At 37.9% G+C, this 18642-nt stretch overlaps 1 protein-coding gene across 4 annotated transcripts in view; it reads left to right on the top strand.

The window, feature by feature from the left end:
* Positions 1–18642, top strand: part of F8 (coagulation factor VIII) — a 152961-nt gene that overhangs the window by 30670 nt on the left and 103649 nt on the right. For all 4 annotated transcript variants that reach the window (XR_001792396.3, XM_070066324.1, NM_001171271.1 and 1 more), the window contains exons 4-10: positions 6–218; positions 3170–3238; positions 4759–4860; positions 8739–8960; positions 12613–12874; positions 13147–13318; positions 13880–13973. Coding sequence is in view for 3 of the 4 variants with exons in the window: in XM_070066324.1 (XP_069922425.1) it covers positions 6–218; positions 3170–3238; positions 4759–4860; positions 8739–8960; positions 12613–12874; positions 13147–13318; positions 13880–13973 (1134 nt within the window). In the remaining variant the exon portion in view is untranslated. The remainder of the gene's footprint in view (positions 1–5; positions 219–3169; positions 3239–4758; positions 4861–8738; positions 8961–12612; positions 12875–13146; positions 13319–13879; positions 13974–18642) is intronic.

Below are 18642 nucleotides of genomic sequence, written 5' to 3'. Positions count from 1 at the left end.
TTTAGGAGCTGAATATGATGATCAGACCAGCCAAAGGGAGAAAGAAGATGATAAAATCTTTCCTGGTGAGAGTCATACCTATGTCTGGCAGGTCCTGAAAGAAAATGGTCCAATGGCCTCTGACCCACCATGTCTCACCTACTCATATCTTTCTCATGTGGACTTGGTGAAAGACCTGAATTCAGGTCTGATTGGAGCCTTGCTGGTATGTAGAGAAGGTAAGTGTAAAAAGCATATGATTTTGTTCAATAACCCTAAAGGTCTGTGGGGATGGGGATTGTTAGGAGCTACAAGTGATTGTTTTCATCATCCAACTGTAACGCCAACCACAGATTTTCTTTCTGACAATGGGGTGCAGGATTGAAAGTCAAAGATTAGGGTTGAAGACTCAGCTCTGTGATTTGGTCAAACTATATAAATTCCCCTAACCTTGGTTTTCAGTGTGTGGTTTATCATTTCTAGCTTTGTTTGTAAATATTAAATAAAATAATTTTTGTTAGAAAAAAAGCATATGATTGAGATGAAAAAGGCAGATAAGTATAAGCAACTGGATATATTCATAACAGTATTTGTGTTCTTTCACCAGAAAGAGGCTTCTTTCTCCTAGCATCATGTTCATGGAAAGTAGACTAATTTCTGAGAGAAAAGGTTTTCTATTCTATGTGACCACAATGACCTCTAATCTTGTGTCAAGAGCAGCCAATTCCATAATTAGGTTTCTGCTTGCAAAACATTGATATTTTCCACTTCAAATCTGTTAGATGTCTTATTAGTTATTTCTATTGCTGTCTTCCTTTTGCGAATTTTGGACTAGGTTCCTTGGGAGCTTCACGGAGGTGAGCACAGCCGTGTGTACAATCAATAGCATAAAGACTGATTCGGGTGGTTAGTTTCTCATCTGTAAACCAAAAGTATATAAAAATATGAGAAAAGTAGACATTTATTTATATTTAATACAATATTTTAATATTGTTTAATTCAAGTCTTTTTTAATTATAGATTAACAGCATAAACTAAATTAAGAAGCATGTTTTGTATAATTTGTTTTTATTCTTATTTCTTTATAAGGGTGATATCAACTTCAGTGACATTTTCTTGTTCCAGCTACAATTTAGTTGCTTATAACAATAATCACTTATTATTTTTTACAGTTTTGTGGGTCTCATGAAATTTGTAAGTGTCTTGTCTTAGTGGCCTTTTTCAAGGTGTTTCCTGAAGTTATACTCAAAAAGTGGCTAAGATCATCCCTGTATTAGTCAGGTTTTTATTACTATAGCAAAATATTGGAGGCAAGATGCTTGAAAAATGAAAAAAGGTTCAATTTCATTCAACAATCTGGAAGTACAAAATTGAGGGGCTGCATCTGATGATAACTTTTTTATGGCAGAGTCCAGAAGCATCCAGAGCATCACATGGTGAGAGACAGAGAGAGAGTGTTTGTGTTCTCCCTCTCTCTCTCTCCTTCTCTCCTTCTCTCTCTCTCTCTCTCTCTCTCTCTCTCTCTCTCTCTCATTATAAAGCCACCAGGATTCAATTGCCAAACATGCAGAGAAACAGGAAGTCTCATACACAGAGATAACTTGGCAATTGACCTCAAGCAATGGAAACTTATCTTTGCATAAAAACATGTATACAACTGTTTGTGGCAGTTTTATTCATAATCGATCAAACTGTCAACACCTAAATGTTAAACAAACTGTGGTACATCCAAAACATGGAATACTACTCAGCAACAAAACAAGATGAAGTAATTCGGCTTCTTGAACCTCTATGTTTGTTAAGTCATAAACTTACTATATGATAATTAAAGATAAAATAAAAATAATCAGACTTTTCAGGCAGTTTCCTATGTATTCTACAATTTTAAATTTGTATGGGTTAAAGCATTGAAGTTCTTTGAAAGCCAGAAAGGTTGCATGAATGTGAGAGGTTAAGTCCAGTCACCCCTTGTTAGCTCTTGCTAAGCCATTGGGACGCAAATGGTTTTACTCTGCACCTGATAAAATTGGGCTCAAGCAAACCAACCCTGAGTTTGCCAGCTTGACTCTGCCTTTTACAGCTCCTTGCCAGGTACTATGGGTCTTTCAGAATAGGCGGCCCTGTCCCAGGTACAGAGCATAGGGCAGTAGGGGCGGGGTGGGGAGAGGAAGGCTGAAGCCTTAACTTTACTATGCTGTCCTTTCTACAAAATGTGATTCCTATCTTGATCAGCTGTGTGTGCACCTTCTTTGGAAAGTGCCTGGATCTTAACCTTAATAGCCCTCATCTGAAGCTTTGTGACTGAGCTTTAAATTGAGGTTGTTTTCCTGTGTCAAAGTGCTTTAACTTAGTGAAGAATGGAATATTTCATTTGTATTGACAAGGTCTCAAACATTTCTAACAGGTTATGATTGCAGAGAACAAGAGTCTGTGCAGTTGCCAGTGTGTCCTTGAGTGTTGTTAACCTTGCAGCTTTCTCTGCATCTCCTATTGCAGCATGTATTTGTTACTTTCTTAATCAAAGGAAATTTTTATTTCTAAGCAGACAGGGTACAAGAGAGACATTCTTTCTCAAAATCTCCCAATCAAATTAATATGATACTTACAAAGACAAATTCAGCAATTAAATCATAAAGCAAGCTCAGTTATCACCAAAAACTTTAAAAATAGAAACATATACTCACTGGAAATGTGGGTGTACATGTTTAATCTGGACAGTTGTATTTCAGCTGTAACTTTTGTTTATTTATAGTTGCAGGAGTATAAAAAAGTTACAAAAGAAATAGGAGTTCTTTGAACTAATTACCCATAGGCACATTTTCCATAATTTTTTTCTTTTTCTGTTATAATGTGTATGTGATTATATGGGCTTGTATTTTGCACATCTTTTCAATTTCATTCTTTAATAATTTGCGTTAATCTATTGTGCAAAAGTAGTGGTTTACAACAAATTTGAAATTTAAGTAGATAACATTTTATCCCACGTACTTTTAGAAAGACTGATATTGGAGACCTAATAGAGAAACAGTGTTATGGCAAAGTTAAGAAGAGACAAAAAACTCAATTTGCAAAACAAAAAAATTCAATTTGCGCTTATGCTCAAGCAGTTGTTGAAGGATGTCTCCTCCTAGAGGCAATTTCCTGTAATAGGATTTTTAAGTAGAACATAAAATTCTCACTTCTTTTTCAGGGAGTCTGGCCAAAGAAACAACACAGATCTTGCATGAATTTGTACTTCTTTTTGCTGTATTTGATGAAGGTTCGTGAACTTCAAAATGAATTTTGTGTCTGTTTCCTAAAATGAAAATAATAACCTGAAACTTACAAATGCATGCTGCATATAGGTACAATTACTGTGTGTCAATGAAAATATTATATGTAAGTAAAATTGAAATAATAACATTTTTGACAGCATTGTTGTGAGGATTGAGCAATAAGTGATTTTTTAAGTAATATAGAACACTATGGAGCACAGTGTAGGCCCTCAATACTGCTAGTACTTCTGCCCCTCCTCTTTCTACACAATTATTGACAACATCATGATCTTCTCCTCTCCCAATATATCCACCTACACTGCCGCCTTCTTAATGTCACCTCTCCTGACATTCTACTTTCACTACAGCAGATAGAGGAAGTTGACCAAAGCATGTACCTGGTCTTGTCCCCTAGTCCTACAACTCTTCAGTTTGACCTCTGACATTTCCAGCCTCAGTGAGCTCCTATTCCTGCCTTACCTTTCATCTAGACCTTTGCTTAGGTAGGTTCGTCTTTACAAAGAGCCAATCCTCTCCTTTCCTTATTTCATCCCTCCTGCTCCTTAATTGCCTCTCCCAGGATGATCTCCAGTCCAGTTTATCTGCCCATTTTCTACATTTCCACATCATTTTGAGCGTGTTCCTTATCATGCCATATCATTCTTGTCTATTTATTTAATGTTTATCTTCTTTGACTTCATATCTTTTTCGCTTCAACTTCCTTCTCTGCTCCTGTCACAGCCCACTGTCACATATCCTGTACCACTCTGTGTTGTAGTGGTCAGTTTATTTATCTGTCTATTCAGGCTAGAGTGGAAACCGCATGAAGGCAGCAACTGTGTCCTCTCAGTCATCAGTGCTGCTCTTAGCAATCCTCAGTAAATGTGTTTCAATGACAGAATAAATGAATCTGAAAATGGCTAATGAAACTTAGGAGAATTGCCTAGCAGCTGAGTGCTTCAGCGAGTACCTCCATGCAAAGGGGTAGCTTCAAGAAGCAACTTTCCAATAATATTTGCAGTGCTTGTTAATTTCAGAGAGGACAGTTGGGAAGCTTTCAGATTGCTGGGGTTTCATTACCACAGGGACAGGTACTGATAAACCATTGTTTCCTAGGAAGATTTACATCTGCTTCCTTTGAATAAATCTGCTAATAAATAAAAGTAAACCCTCTTGGTTCCCACTGAACTCTTCCTTCCAGTTATTACTTGTCATTATCCCTCCCCTTCTATTTTCATGGATGAAATATGAGGGAGGACACTTCAAAAAGCTCATATAAAAATGGAATTAAAAGATAAGTTCACTTTGGTACAAACAATTTTTGAAATCCATGTACAGTTTTTTAGAATACATATTTTCTGAAAACTTTTTGAAGACCCCTCCACAGGAAGAGAGAATCAGTTTGAACAAGGCATATCTGCCTTTCACTAATTGTCTTCTCCTTCACTGACAAAAATGCTTAAAGGTGTGAGCCATCTTTGCCCCAGTGCAGAGCTAAACTGTTTTTTGCTCCCTCTCTCATCAGGAAAAACTTGGCACTCAGGAACTCCAGCTATGGATTCTGCATCTGCTCAGGCATGGCCTAAAATGCACACAGTCAATGGCTATGTCAACAGGTCTCTGCCAGGTATGTAGTGCAGGTTCAGCGATCCTTAGGTTTTTCTGAGTTCAACACCAGAGATATTCTCTCCAGCTCTCAGACAGCTCTGCACTCCAGAGGAAAGCTCACTAAATCCTGGCCTCTTAGGGCTCTTAAGGTATAGTGGACAATTCTTCTTTCAGGCATCTGAAAATGAAGGTTGCTCATGTACACAGAGATCATAATCAGATTTATTTTTCTTTGTGCTGAAAATATAAATGACCAATCAAGGGTGAAATGATACTTAAGGAGACCTTGAAATATGAAAGGGATATGCCAAGGTAAATAAAATAATAATCCTAGAGGAAAAAGCAGTAATGCTTGTAACAGAGCTTCTCAAAAGCTCTGATGAGATTTTTCATAAGATTCAAGAAGGTACTATATCCATAAATTGACAATAGGATTTTATGAAAAGTTACATCAATAAAATGACAATAGGATTTTTTAAGGACTTTATTTATTTATTTGAGAGGTAAAGTTACAGTTAGTGAGAGGGAGAGACAGAAAGGTTTTCCTTCCGTTGGTTCACTCTTCAAATGGCCACCACAGCCAGAGCTGTGCCGATCCGAAGCCAGGAGCCAGGAGCTTCTTCTAGGTCTCCCACATGGGTGCAGGGGCCCAAGGACTTGGGCCATCTTCTACTGCTTTCCCAGGATACAGCAGAGAGCTGGATTGGAAGAGGAGCAGCCAGGACTAGAACCGGCTCCCATATGGGTTGCTGGCACTACAGGTGGGGAATTAATCTACTGTGCCATGGCGCTGGCCCTGACAATAGGATTTTATGAAAAACAATCAATACAATAATCTGCTGATAAAAATCAGAAATACTATTGTGTAGTGGATTAAGCTACAACCTGTGATGCCAACATCCCATATGGGCACGTATTTGAGTCTCAGCTGTTCTACTTCTGATCCAACCCACTGCTAATGGCCTGAGAAAGCAACAGAAGATATCCCATGTTCTTGGGCCCCTGTATCCACATGGGAGACATGGAGGAAGCTCCTGGATTCTGGCTCTGGCCTGGCCCATCCCTGGCATCTCTCTCTCTCTGGCACCTCTCTCTCTCTCTCTCTCTCTCTCTCTCTCTCTCCCCAACTCTGCCTTTCAAATAAATAAATAAATCTTGAAAAAGAAAGAAATGCAATTGTCAAATTAAAAACTCAATAGAAGGTAGGTAAAATACAGAAAATCTCCCATAAAGTAAAACAAAAATAAAAGAGCTTGAGAATATATCTTAAAACAGACTTAAAAATTAAACAGAGGTGGGCATTTGGCCTAGTGGATAAGATGCTGGTTAAAATGCCTGTGTCCCACACTGGGGTGCCTGGGTTTGAGTCTTGGCTCTGTGTCCTGATTCCAACTTCCTGCTAATTCACACCTTAGAAGGCAGCAGGTGATGACTCAAGGAATTTGACTCCTGACACCCACGTGGAAGACCTGGATTGAGTTCCTGGCTCCTGAAGGTGTCAGCTGGGCCCAGCCCGGCCCAGCCCAAGCTGTTGCAGGCATTTGGAGAGTGAATGAATGGCTAGGAGAGTGCTCTTCTTTCTCTCTCTACCCCTGTGTGTGTGTGTACCTCTTAAATAAAATAAAATAATTTTTTAAAAATGATAGAATTAAAATGTCCATAATTAGAAGACACGTGTGCTCATATTAAAATTTCCCATGAGAATAAATAAATAACAAAAAGATCTCCAAAATTATCATTGTGGCATTTCAAACACAGCACAAAGAGAAGATACTTAAAGTTTCTCCTCAGAGAAATAGGTGATGTGCAAAGGAACAGGAATTAAACTGACAATTTGTAGTCAAACTATGAATCAGCTTTGGGGGAAGAATAAAAATATTTTTAGAAATGAGAGGCCTTAGAAGCCACTGGATATATACTACAGAGCATATGAAGCATATGGAATAATCAGGAATGAGAGAATAATGATGGATGAGGAGAGATACTTTCTTCTCATTTTCTGCATTTTCTAGTAATTCCAGAATTAATGTGCATAATTTTAGAATTAGGAAAAACAATTGTGATTATATATATTTTTATTTAATTGACATTAAAATTATATCTATTTATGGGGCATCATGGGCTTTTTTGATACATGTGCACATTTATAATGTTCAATTCAGGGGAAGCATATCTATCTCCTTAGACATGGTGAAAACATTCAAAATCCTTTCTTGTACCTTTTTTGATAGACAAATATACATCACATTGCTATTAACTGTAGTGACCCTACTATGCAATAGAATACCAGAGCTGCTTTCTCTGATCTGTGACTTAGTACTCCTTAACCAACCTTTATTCATCCTTCCCTCTCTCCCTCCCTCCCTCAGACACACACAAACACACACACACACACACACACACACTCCTCAGCCTCTGGTAACCCTCATTGTACTCTTAACTTGTATGAGATCATTTTTTAAGATATGAAATCATGCAGCACTTGTCTTTCTGCACGTGGATTTAATATATTTAAACATAAAAGTCCTTCCTATCACATAGCTTGTAGTATAATGGAGAGACAGATAGTAATCAATTAACTATAATAATAAACACAAAAATTATGAAATAGCAATTACCATGAAGGAATACATAATTCTCTGAAAGTGAATAAAAGGAATCTAACCTAGATTGGGGAATCAGAGAAGGCATCTCTGAGGAAAACGCTACTTTAATGAGGTTTGAAACAGGGTTGGTAACAGGGAAGTGAGGCTATGTGAGATGAGATTGGAGAGGGATCAAGAATCAAAATAATCAGGGCCTTTTAGCCCTTAATGGAGAATTTTGACATTACGTTAAATGACAGCCTCTGACAAGTTTAGAGTGGAGGATATTACAATCAGATCTGAAATGCAAAAATATTGTACCAGTTTCCTTGTGAGTAAAGACTTGAAAGGGAATAAGACCAGATGTGGAAAGACCAATGAAGTTATTTCAGTGGTTTAGACAAGGTATAATGATAGCTTGGATTAAGGTGGTGGTATTGTTGATTATGAAAATATATATATTCAAAAATTTTAAAAGCCAAAATAGGAGACAGCTGTCAGCAGTTTGCAGTGTGGGAACTAAACTTACAGCTGCATGCATTATTAATTATATTGCCTATGGTTGATATTATATAGGTTATAAGAGTTGAGAATCGGGCCAGCGCCGTGGCTCACTAGGCTAATCCTCTGCCTTGCGGCGCCGGCACCCCAGGTTCTAGTCCCGGTCGGGGCGCTGGATTCTGTCCCGGTTGCCCCTCTTCCAGGCCAGCTCTCTGCTGTGGCCAGGGAATGCAGTGGAGGATGGCCCAAGTACTTGGGCCCTGCGCCCCATAGGAGACCAGGATAAGTACCTGGCTCCTGCCATCGGATCAGCGTGGTGCGCCGGCCGAAGCACGCCGGCCGCAGCGGCCATTGGAGGGTGAACCAATGGCAAAAGGAAGACCTTTCTCTCTGTCTCTCTCTCTCACTGTCCACTCTGCCTGTCAAAAATAAATAAATAAATAAATAAAGAGTTGAGAATTGTGACAAGGATAACTCTTACTTGCAAATTTGGTTTTAGAAATGTGGATTTTTATGAGATATCCAGGTGGAGATGTTGAGAAGGTAATTGTATACATCTGAAGTTCCATGAGAAGTCAGGAAAGAAATAGAAAAAGGAGCAGTCTGAACATTACAGGAACAAGATCTAAAATAATGTTGGCTGAAAGACCAAGGGGAGAGAATTTCAAGAAGGAATGTCTCTTGGTTACCTTGGAAAGAGCTGTTGGTTTAATAGCCCCAATTTCCTTGGGTAAGTTTCTTTACAAGTCAAAGTAATAAAATTTCAAATGTTCTACCTCATAGTCATAGCTGTCCTGTTCTTACTTTGCAGGTCTGATTGGATGCCACAGAAAACAGGTGTACTGGCATGTGATTGGAATGGGCACCACCCCTGAAGTACATTCAATATTCCTTGAAGGTCACACATTTCTTGTGAGGAATCATCGTCAGGCTTCCTTGGAGATCTCACCAATAACTTTCCTCACTGCTGAGACACTCTTGATGGACCTTGGACAGTTTTTACTTTTTTGTCATATCTCTTCACATCAACATGGTAATGTCTTGGATCTCAAACATGAGTATTGTAAATATTCATCTCTACTTTTATGGAATTTACTGGATGTGTACAGGGGGTAGTGTGTTGCAGAAGATGCCATTTATAGAATTAAATTTTATGTTGAATGTCAGAAGGTATTAGTATTCATAGTGACTATGGATTTCTAGTTAAATGCTACTGATAAAGGAAGGCAGAGTGGTTTAGAGATGAATGAGGTAGGGAAAATACTATGGAGAGGGGGACTTTAGGTTGCAGTTGAAGAGGTGTGCGTCAGAAATCTAGAGAAAAAGAACACTGCCTATGTTTCAATTGTAAGAGCTTCAGGATATCAGTAGTGATGTCCAGAGCAGTAAATAGCAAATACAGGGGATAGCATAGTGTTCGGTATGAAACACAGACAGCTGAGGTGCTTCTTAGCTACCTGGTAGGCAATAAGAGGAACCTGGAAAACTAAGAGTATATCAAGAGATAGTGGATGCTGGAAGAAACATCAGAGCAGAACTTTGTCAGCATATGTGAGGCATCACATAAGGTTTTTAAGGATTACATGGGGCCAGCGCTGTGGTGTGGCAGGTGAAGCAGCCACCTGCGGTGCCAGCATCCCATATGACTGCTGGTACGAGTCCCGGCTGCTCCACTTCCAATCTCACTCTCTGCTGTGGCCTGGGAAAGCAGTGGAAGATGGCCCAAGTCCTTGGGCCCCTGCACCCATGTGGGAGACCTGGAAGAAGATCCTGGCTCCTGGCTTTGGATCAGCCCAGCTCCAGCTGTTGCTGTCAGTTGGGGAGTGAACCAGCGGATGGAAGCCCTCTCTCTCTTTCTCTGACTCTCTTTCTCTCTGTGTAACTCTTTCAACTAAATAAAATAAATCTTAAAAAAAAAAAAAAGAAAACAGCAAGTGACACATGACAACCCACATACTGATAAAAAAAAAAAAAGGACTACATGATGAGGGTTTTGCAAAGGGTCAAAGGCCTTATGAAAGCTAATCTGGGTAATGGTATCTACAGTTCAAATTATTGTTAATGTGACTTCATTTGTAGCTACCAGCTGTGCAAATTCAGATCACATCATCATTTCACCCCCATCTTTCTTCATGTGCATTTACTTGACTAACTCTTAATCTCAGAGCATTCTAATATCCCTGTTTCTCCACTCCTCTTTTATGATCATTGAAGGCTGTCAGAGCCAATTTATGATATATCACAGACTGGGTAACTTGTAATGTACTTAAATTTATTGGTTCACAGTTCTGGAGGCTGTGAAGTCCAATATCAAGATGCTGGCATCTGGTAAGGGCCTTCTTGCTCTCATAACGTGGCAGAAAGGCAAAGAAAGGGAAAGAGAAAACAAAAACAGAAAGCACACTCCCAAGATTAAAAAAAAAAAAAACTTTCTCCACAGATAATAGTATTAGTCTGTTCATGAGGGTGGAGTATCTGATTTTCAATCTGTTACATATTTATGGGACTTTGTCAAGACATGAGGGCACAAAGATTGTCATACTCAATGACAATGGCCTGAGACGTGTGAATAAGAAGTTGCTGCAGTAACAAAAATCCTGAAGATTGGTCACTGTCCACTTTGAGCCTGATTCAGTTTAAAAAGAGATTATTGTTTCTTTTGTTTTATGCTTTTTGCAGCTTCTCTACCCTAATTTGAATCCTCATTTTCCAGAAAAATGCTTCATATTATTGGGCCTCAGATGAAACCTTTTATTTTTTTAAAAAAATATTTGTTGAAAAAAAATATTTGTTGAAAATTTAATTGACATATAATACTTGTATATTTTATGGGATACAGTGCTATACCTCAACACATATACACAACATAAACCAATCAAACTATGTAACTAACATTCCCACAAAATTCTTCATTTTTATATCCATATTGTATTATGTTTAAGGACCAGTTGCTTGTGGTTCACAAAATCTTCATTGTTCCCCATAATCCAGTTAACAGATCTCTCATCATAGATGTATGAGGAGTCTTCAAATGGCTCATGTAATATGTGTATTATGAAACAATTATGCATGGATTTCAAATTTTTTTAAATAAAATTAAACTTTTAAAAATATTTATTGATTTTCATTTTGTTTCAAAAAGAGAGAGAGGGGCAAGTGCTGTGGTGTAGTGGGTAAAGCCACCACCTACCGTGCCAGCATCCCATATGGGTGTTGGTTCGAGTCCCAGCTGCTCCTCTTCAAATCCAGCTCTCTACTATGGCCTGGGAAGGCAGTAGAAGATGACCCAAGTCCTTGGGCCCCTGCACTGGAGTGGGAGACCCAGAAGAAGCTCCTGGCTCCTGGCTTCATATCAGCCCAGCTCTGGCCATTGTGGCCATTTGGGGAGTGAACCAGTGCATGTAAGACCTCTCACTCTGCCTCTGCCTCTCTGTAGTTTTACCTTTCAAATAAATAAATAAATTTCTAAAAAAAAAATAGAAAGGGAGAGAGAAAGAGAAAGAGAAAGAGAAAGAGAGAGAGAGAGAGAGAGAGAGAGAGAACCTTCCCATCTACTGGTTCACTCTCCAAATTCCTACAACAGCCAGAGCTGGACCCAGGCTGAAGCCAGGAACTGGGAAATCCATGGGTCTCCCATGCTGGGTGGCAGGGACCCAAGTACCTGAGCCATCACCCACTGCTTTCCAGGGTGCACATTAGCAGGAAGCTACATCAGAAATGGAGGAAGCAAGACTTGAACCAAGTTTTCCAGTATGGAAAGCAGGCATCACAAGCAGCAGTTTAACTACTTGTGCCAAATGCCTGCCCAGAAACTCATTTTTAAATTCTATTCTTCCATTAAATTTTTGAAGTACCCTCATACTTGTTATTCAAAATAGCATATTACCTTAAAACATATAGCATTTTTTTAATTTTAAGTTTCATTTTTCATGTATTTATGACATTATAATGTGTCTTGAAATTTATACCTACCTGCATATTTCCTGATAAGATGTTATCAATTATTTTTAAGAGATAAAGAAGTCAGAAATGGACATTTCAAGATTTGATTTATTGTTTATAGCCCTTGTGTATACTCCTGAGGAACAGTAGTTTTTCTTTCTTTTTTAAAAAAGATTTATTTATTTTATTTGAGAGTCAGAGACAGGAGAGAGAGAGAGAGATTTTCTTCCAGTAGTTCACTCCCCAAATGGCTGCAATGGCGGGAGCTGAGCCGAGCCGAAGCCACGAGCCAGGAGTTTCTTTCAGGTCTCCCATGCGAGTGCAGGGGTCCAAGCACTTAGTCCATCTTCTACTGCTTTTCCAGGCCATATCAGAGAGCTGGATCAGAAGTGGAGCAGCCGGAACTGGAACTGGCACCCACATGGGATGCTAGCACTGCAGGAGGTAGCTTTACCCACTACGCCACAGCACTAGCCCTGAACAGTAATTTTTCTACCTACTACTTGTTGGATTCTTTATTTAGTGGAGTTAGGTTTAGCTTGTGATTATAAAGTAAATTGAATGTAAAAACAAGAAAGGAAGAAGGAATGAGGGAAGGTTGGGTGGGAAATATAATTATGTTTTTAAAACTGTATATGAAAGATGTGAAATTTTTCCCTTTATATAAATTTTAAAAATTTAAAATAAAATAAAAAATAAGTTAAAGCCAGAAATCTAACTTTGTTTGGCTTATGTGACTCCAGATGGCATGGAAGCTTATATCAAAGTTGATAAATGCCCAGAGGAACCCCAACTGCGGATGAAAAATCATGAAGAAGAAGAATATTATGATGATGATGTTAAGGATTCTGAAATGGATGTGTTCAGGTTTGATGATGACAACTCTGCTTCCTATATCCAAATTCGCTCAGTTGCCAAGAAACACCCTAAAACTTGGATACATTATATTGCTGCTGAAGAGGAGGACTGGGACTATGCACCTTCAGTTGCCACACCTGATGACAGGTAAGCACCCTTTGACTTCTGGTACTATCTCTTCTCTTTACTCAAAAGGTTCTTCCAAGATATTCAAACCAACAAATCAGTAAAAGTTAGGCACAAGTATGGAATCAAATGGCAAGGGCATTAACATATTCAGAGATTGACACAGTTAAACATCAGCAATGCATTCTTCTCACTCCTTGCCTTGATCAAATCATATAGCTATTTTACAGTTGGATTTTATCCTACCTAGAGTTTTCCATCCCAATGTCTCAACTTTTTTTTCTGCCACATAGAAGTTATCAAAGTCAGTATTTGAATAATGGTCCTCAGCGGATTGGTAGAAAGTACAAAAAGGTCCGATTTATGGCATACACAGATGAAACATTCAAGACTCGTGAAACTATGCAATATGAATCAGGAATCTTGGGACCATTACTTTATGGAGAAGTTGGAGACACACTGTTGGTAAGTTGAAGTGTTTTGAGTTTTGAAATACTACATAATTCAGTTTTGTCTGCAATAGACATAACCTTTTAAAAATTATAAATGTTAGACAAATGTTGATGGTACTTTCAAATATGAATATATTTGGGGAGTAAATTTGCATCCAATGTCTGCAATGTCCAGGACTAAGCCAGGCCAAAGCCAGAAGCCAGGAGCTTCATCCAGGTCTCCCACAAGAGTACAGGGGCCCAAGCATTTGGACCATCCTCTGCTGCTTTCTCAGGTGCAATACCAGGTAGCTGGATCAGAAGTGGAGTAACTGGGACTCAAACCGGTCCCCATAGAGGATGCTGGCATTGCAGGTGGCTGAAACATTTTTTTTATGGGAAAGAGCCTTTAGGAGAAACCTAAGTTTCTGAATGAGCAATTTCATGAAAATAGCACTTTGAATTTTAGCTAGGCTTGACTTCCTATATTGCTGATGCATACAGGCAGCTTTTGTTTTTCTGGCGATAGGTCACAATTTTCTTGCTGATTCCAGTTGTCTTAGGACTTGATATTACATCTAATTTTTACTCTCAGATTATATTTAAGAATCAAGCAAGCCGGCCATATAACATCTACCCACATGGAATCACTGATGTCAGTCCTCTGCACTCAGGAAGATTGTCAAAAGGTAAGTATTCTTGCTGACACTCAACTATCACACAGCCTATTCAACTGGCATCTCTCCACTGCAACTAATACAAGTGTCCTAAAGTCTTGAGGCTGATTGCTTTGGCATATAAAGTCATATTTTTTTTCTCTGAATATAATTGTTGGCTGCCTCCATACTTTTGAAATCTAGTAATCTCTTTTGCATTTTAAAATTTATTTTAAGATTTAGTGATTTTTTTAACATTTTGCCACATGTACTTCATATGTAGATATATATGTACACATATATCATAAAGTGAGGAAAAATGGGTATATTGTCATGTAGATGGTATAATTATGAAGACATTATTTATAGCTATCTATATACCAAATAATGGGACATCCACACAATTTTTATGCTCTATGTATATTAACTTCTACATATAAGAGAAAATGTGATATTTGTCTTTTTGAATCTTGTTTCACAGCATAAAGATCTCCAATTCTATCCATTTTGTTGCAAATGTCAAGATTTCTTTGTTTTTATTGCTGAGTAATATCCCATTATATATATATATGTATGTCATATTTTCCTTATCCAGTCATCAGTTAATGGACAACTAGGTTCATTACATATCCTTGTTATTATGAGTTGAGCTGCTATAAACATAGGAGTATTCATATGTTGATTTCACTTGCTTTGGATATATTCCCAGGAGTAAGATGGCTGGGTCATACAGTAGAACCATTTTTAGTTTTTTTGAGGAATCTCCATACTATTTTCCATAATGGTTGTGTTAATTCGTATTCCCACCAACAGTGTATTAGTGCTCCCTTTTCTCTACAACCTCGCCAACACTTGTAATTTTTTGATATTTGGTTAAAAGCCACTCTAATTGGAGTGAGGTGATACTTCATTGTGGTGTTTATTTGCGTTTCCCTAGTGGTTAGTAATCCTGAGTGGTTTTTTTTTTCATGTGTTTGTTAGCCATTTGTACATCTTTCTTTGAAAAATATCTATTCATATTCTTGATCATTTCTTAACTGGATTTTTTGTTTTGTTGTTAAGTTTCTCGAGCTCTTTATATATTCTAGATGTTAATCCTTTATTAGATGCATGCTTCACAAAATTTTCTCTCATTCTGTCAGTTGTCTCTTCACTTTGTTAGTTGTTTCCTTTGCCATGCAGAATCTTCTTAGCTTGATGTAATCCCATTTGTCTATTTTTGCTTTTACTACCTGTGATTTTGGAGTCTTATCCAAAAAAATCTTTCCTTATGCTGATGTCTTGCATTGTTTTCCCTAAATTTTCTTCTAGCAATTTGATATCTTCAGGAATTGGGTTTAGACCCTTGATACATTTTGATTTGATTTTTTTGTATAAGGTGTAAGGTAGAGGTCTTGTTTCCAAGTACTGCATCTGGAGATCCGATTTTCTCAACACCACTTGTTGAAGAGTATGTCCTTTATCCAGGGTGTGATTTTAGCTCATTTGTCAAAGATTAGTTGTTTGAAGGTGCATGGATTTATTTCGGGGGTTTCTATTCTGTTCCATTGATCAGCATGTCTATTTTTTAGATCAATTTTTTAACATTTTATTTCAGAACAGTTTTAAATTTACAAAACAAAATTGTGAGGTAGTAACATAAAGAATTCACATATGCCCCTCATTCCGTTTCCCCTACTAACATCTCATGTTACTATATTGGTCACAATTAATGAATGGATCAGCTTTGCTCAGTATTAACTTCATGAGTCAATACCTAAGACTTCTCACTTTCTTCCAGAAAAAACCTGCAGGAGACCTAGATGTGTAACTAGGAATTGGAGAATTTTATGCTGGCAGAGCCATTGATCATTGCAAGACATGAACTAATGAACAAAAGCTTCTGTTTTTAGTCATAAGGAGGAATACAATTCTGAACCACAATTTATTAGATTTCATGGAATGAAACTTGAGTTGTCTGTAGTGATGGCCAACTTATCTTCCTCATCAAGCAAGCCATTGTTTCAGGTTCTGCTTTTTTGGGAACCAGTCTAACACACTCAAATAACTATATACCTTAACAAATATTCTGATAACCAGGAAAGAGTAAGGCATTACTAGATTTAAGTGATTTGTGTGTGTGTGTGTTGAGTGCATTCTACTATATTTTATTCTTTTTAAAACTGATACCATTTGAGGCCCGCACTGCGGCTCACTAGGCTAATCCTCCGCCTGCGGCGCCGGTACTCCAGGTTCTGGTCCCGGTTGGGGTGCTGGATTCTGTCCCGGTTGCTCCTCTTCCAGTCCAGCTCTCTGCTGTGGCCCATGAAGGCAGTAAAGGATGGCCCAGGTCCTTGGGCCCTGCACCCGCATGGGAGGCCAGGAGGAAGCATCTGGCTCCTGGCTTCAGATCAGTGCAGCGCGCCGGCCATGGCAGCCATCTTGGGGGTGAACCAACAGAAGGAAGACCTTTCTTTCTGTTTCTCTCTCACTGTCTAACTCCGCCTGTCCAAAAAAAAAAATAAATAAATAAAAGAAAAGAAAAAAAGAAAAAAAATTGATACCATTTGTGTGATAAGTTTCAATTACTGGGAATATTCAGTTAAGCATGCCATCCCATTCTTATTTCTTCTGTGTCAAAAATAATTTAATTCTGCAATGAAACAGAAATTTAACATTGTCTGCTCATCTCTAGATAGAAAAATCATTCCAGAGGATGTTACAAAATGAACTTATTTTCCTCCATACCATTTGGGTATGGACCCTATATCCCTGAGAGATTGCAAACCTGTTCAGTTCATACAGGAAATTATGAGAAGAGTGGGCATACATGTGTCAAGATCCATATTTCATATGCAGAGAATTATAGCCCTAGTAGCTCTTTATACTCAAAAATACCTCTTCTAAAAGGAATCATCAGCTACTATATGAATTAAATACTATAAATGTCAAGGTAGGTTCATTTTCATTGTGCTCTTGGATTTCTATTAAAAATGATAGAGAATCAGTTTTACCTACATGCAAACTACAATTACACACTCTTACATTAAGTTGCACAACAAAACGGGGAAACAAAAGGCTCCTTTAAGCAGAAAGATAACCTGTCTGAACAGAAATGTAGGAGCAATTGAACCTCTGCCTTCCAGAGGTTATTAGTTTTATTTGACATGATACATCTACAGTTCAGTTTTGTGTTGAGTGCATAGTAAAATACGTTAAGTCATATTACGATTTTTGGAAATAGCTAAATTTTTCACCCACCTATTCTGTGCCCCCTACAATAAGAGCCTTTTCTGCTTTAACTGGCTGCCACCTTGCCTTCTATGAATGTTAAAAAAGGAAAAAACCTAACAGTACAGAGGGGAATTGAATGACAAATATTCTTTTGAGAGTGAGAATAAATTACTCTAAAAATGCTTGCCAAGTACTCAAGAGAAGCATCTGCTGAGACTCATCTGAGGATTGTCACAAGTAGAGCTATTAATCTTGTACATTAGGTCAATCTGTCTTGTGTATTGGGCACATTAGGGGCTTTTTTTTGTCTTAGCCATCTGGGGCAACATCTTAATCCACACTTTCCTTTTTGTATCTATTCCCAGAAATGCCCTTCTTAAAATTAACCAGTAGCCTTCTTTTAAGATTATATTTGTTTATAAACAATTATGTTCTTTTTTTAAGAAAGCTTTTATTTAATAACTATAGATTTCATAGGTACACCTTTTAGAATATAGCAGTACTTCCCCCCATACCTGCCCTCTCACCACCATTCCTGACCCACCTCCTATTCCTTCTCCCATCCCATTCTTCATTAAGATTCATTTTAATTATCTTTATATACAGAAGATCAAGGTACCTCTTTCTTTGATGATCCCTTCTTTCCACTGGGATCTCACTCACAGAGATCTTTCATGTAGGTCATTTTTTTGCCACAGTGTCTTGGCTTCCCATGCCTGAAATGCTCTCATGGGCTTTTTAGCCAGATCCAAATGCCTTAAAGGCTGATTTTGAAGCCAGAGTGTTGTTTAGGGAATTTGTCATTCAGTGAGTCTGCTGTGTGCCCTGCTTCCCATGTTGGATCATCTCTCCTTTTTAATTCTATCTATTGTTATTACCAGACACTTGGTCTTATTTATGTGATCCCTTTGACACTTCCATCTTTATGATCAGTTTGCATGTCTATTTTTATGCCAGTACCATACCACTTGGGTTATAATATCCCTGTAGTTTGTCTTGAAATCTGACATTGTGATGCTTCTGTCTTTTTCTGTTTAAGATTTCTTTGAGTTTGCTTTAAGATGGCTATTTGGGGTGTTTTTTTGTTTTCATAAAAATTTTAGTTTTTTTTAGTTTTCTAATGAATGTCATTAGAATTCTGATGGGAATTGCAATGAATCTGTAAATTGCTATGGGTACAATGGACATTTTGATAATATTAATTCTTTGAATCCATGAACATGGAAAATTTTTTCCATTTTTTTGGTATCTTCTATTCCTTTCATTAATGGTTTATAATTTGCATTGTAGAGCTCTTTCACATCTTTGGTTAATCTATCCCAAGGTACTTAAATGTTTTTGTAGCTATTGTGAATAGGATTGCTAAAAGTTCTTTCTCAGTCAGATTTTTGTTGTTATATAAGAATTTTTTGTGTGTGTTGATTTTATATTCTGCAACTTTTGCTGAATTCTCTTACCGGTTATAACAGTCTACTAGTGTGTTCTTTTG

This window comes from Oryctolagus cuniculus, chromosome X (genome assembly GCF_964237555.1).
Source record: "Oryctolagus cuniculus chromosome X, mOryCun1.1, whole genome shotgun sequence".
Classification (NCBI taxonomy): Eukaryota; Metazoa; Chordata; class Mammalia; order Lagomorpha; family Leporidae; genus Oryctolagus; species Oryctolagus cuniculus.
This window is presented reverse-complemented; position numbering and strand designations above follow the sequence as displayed.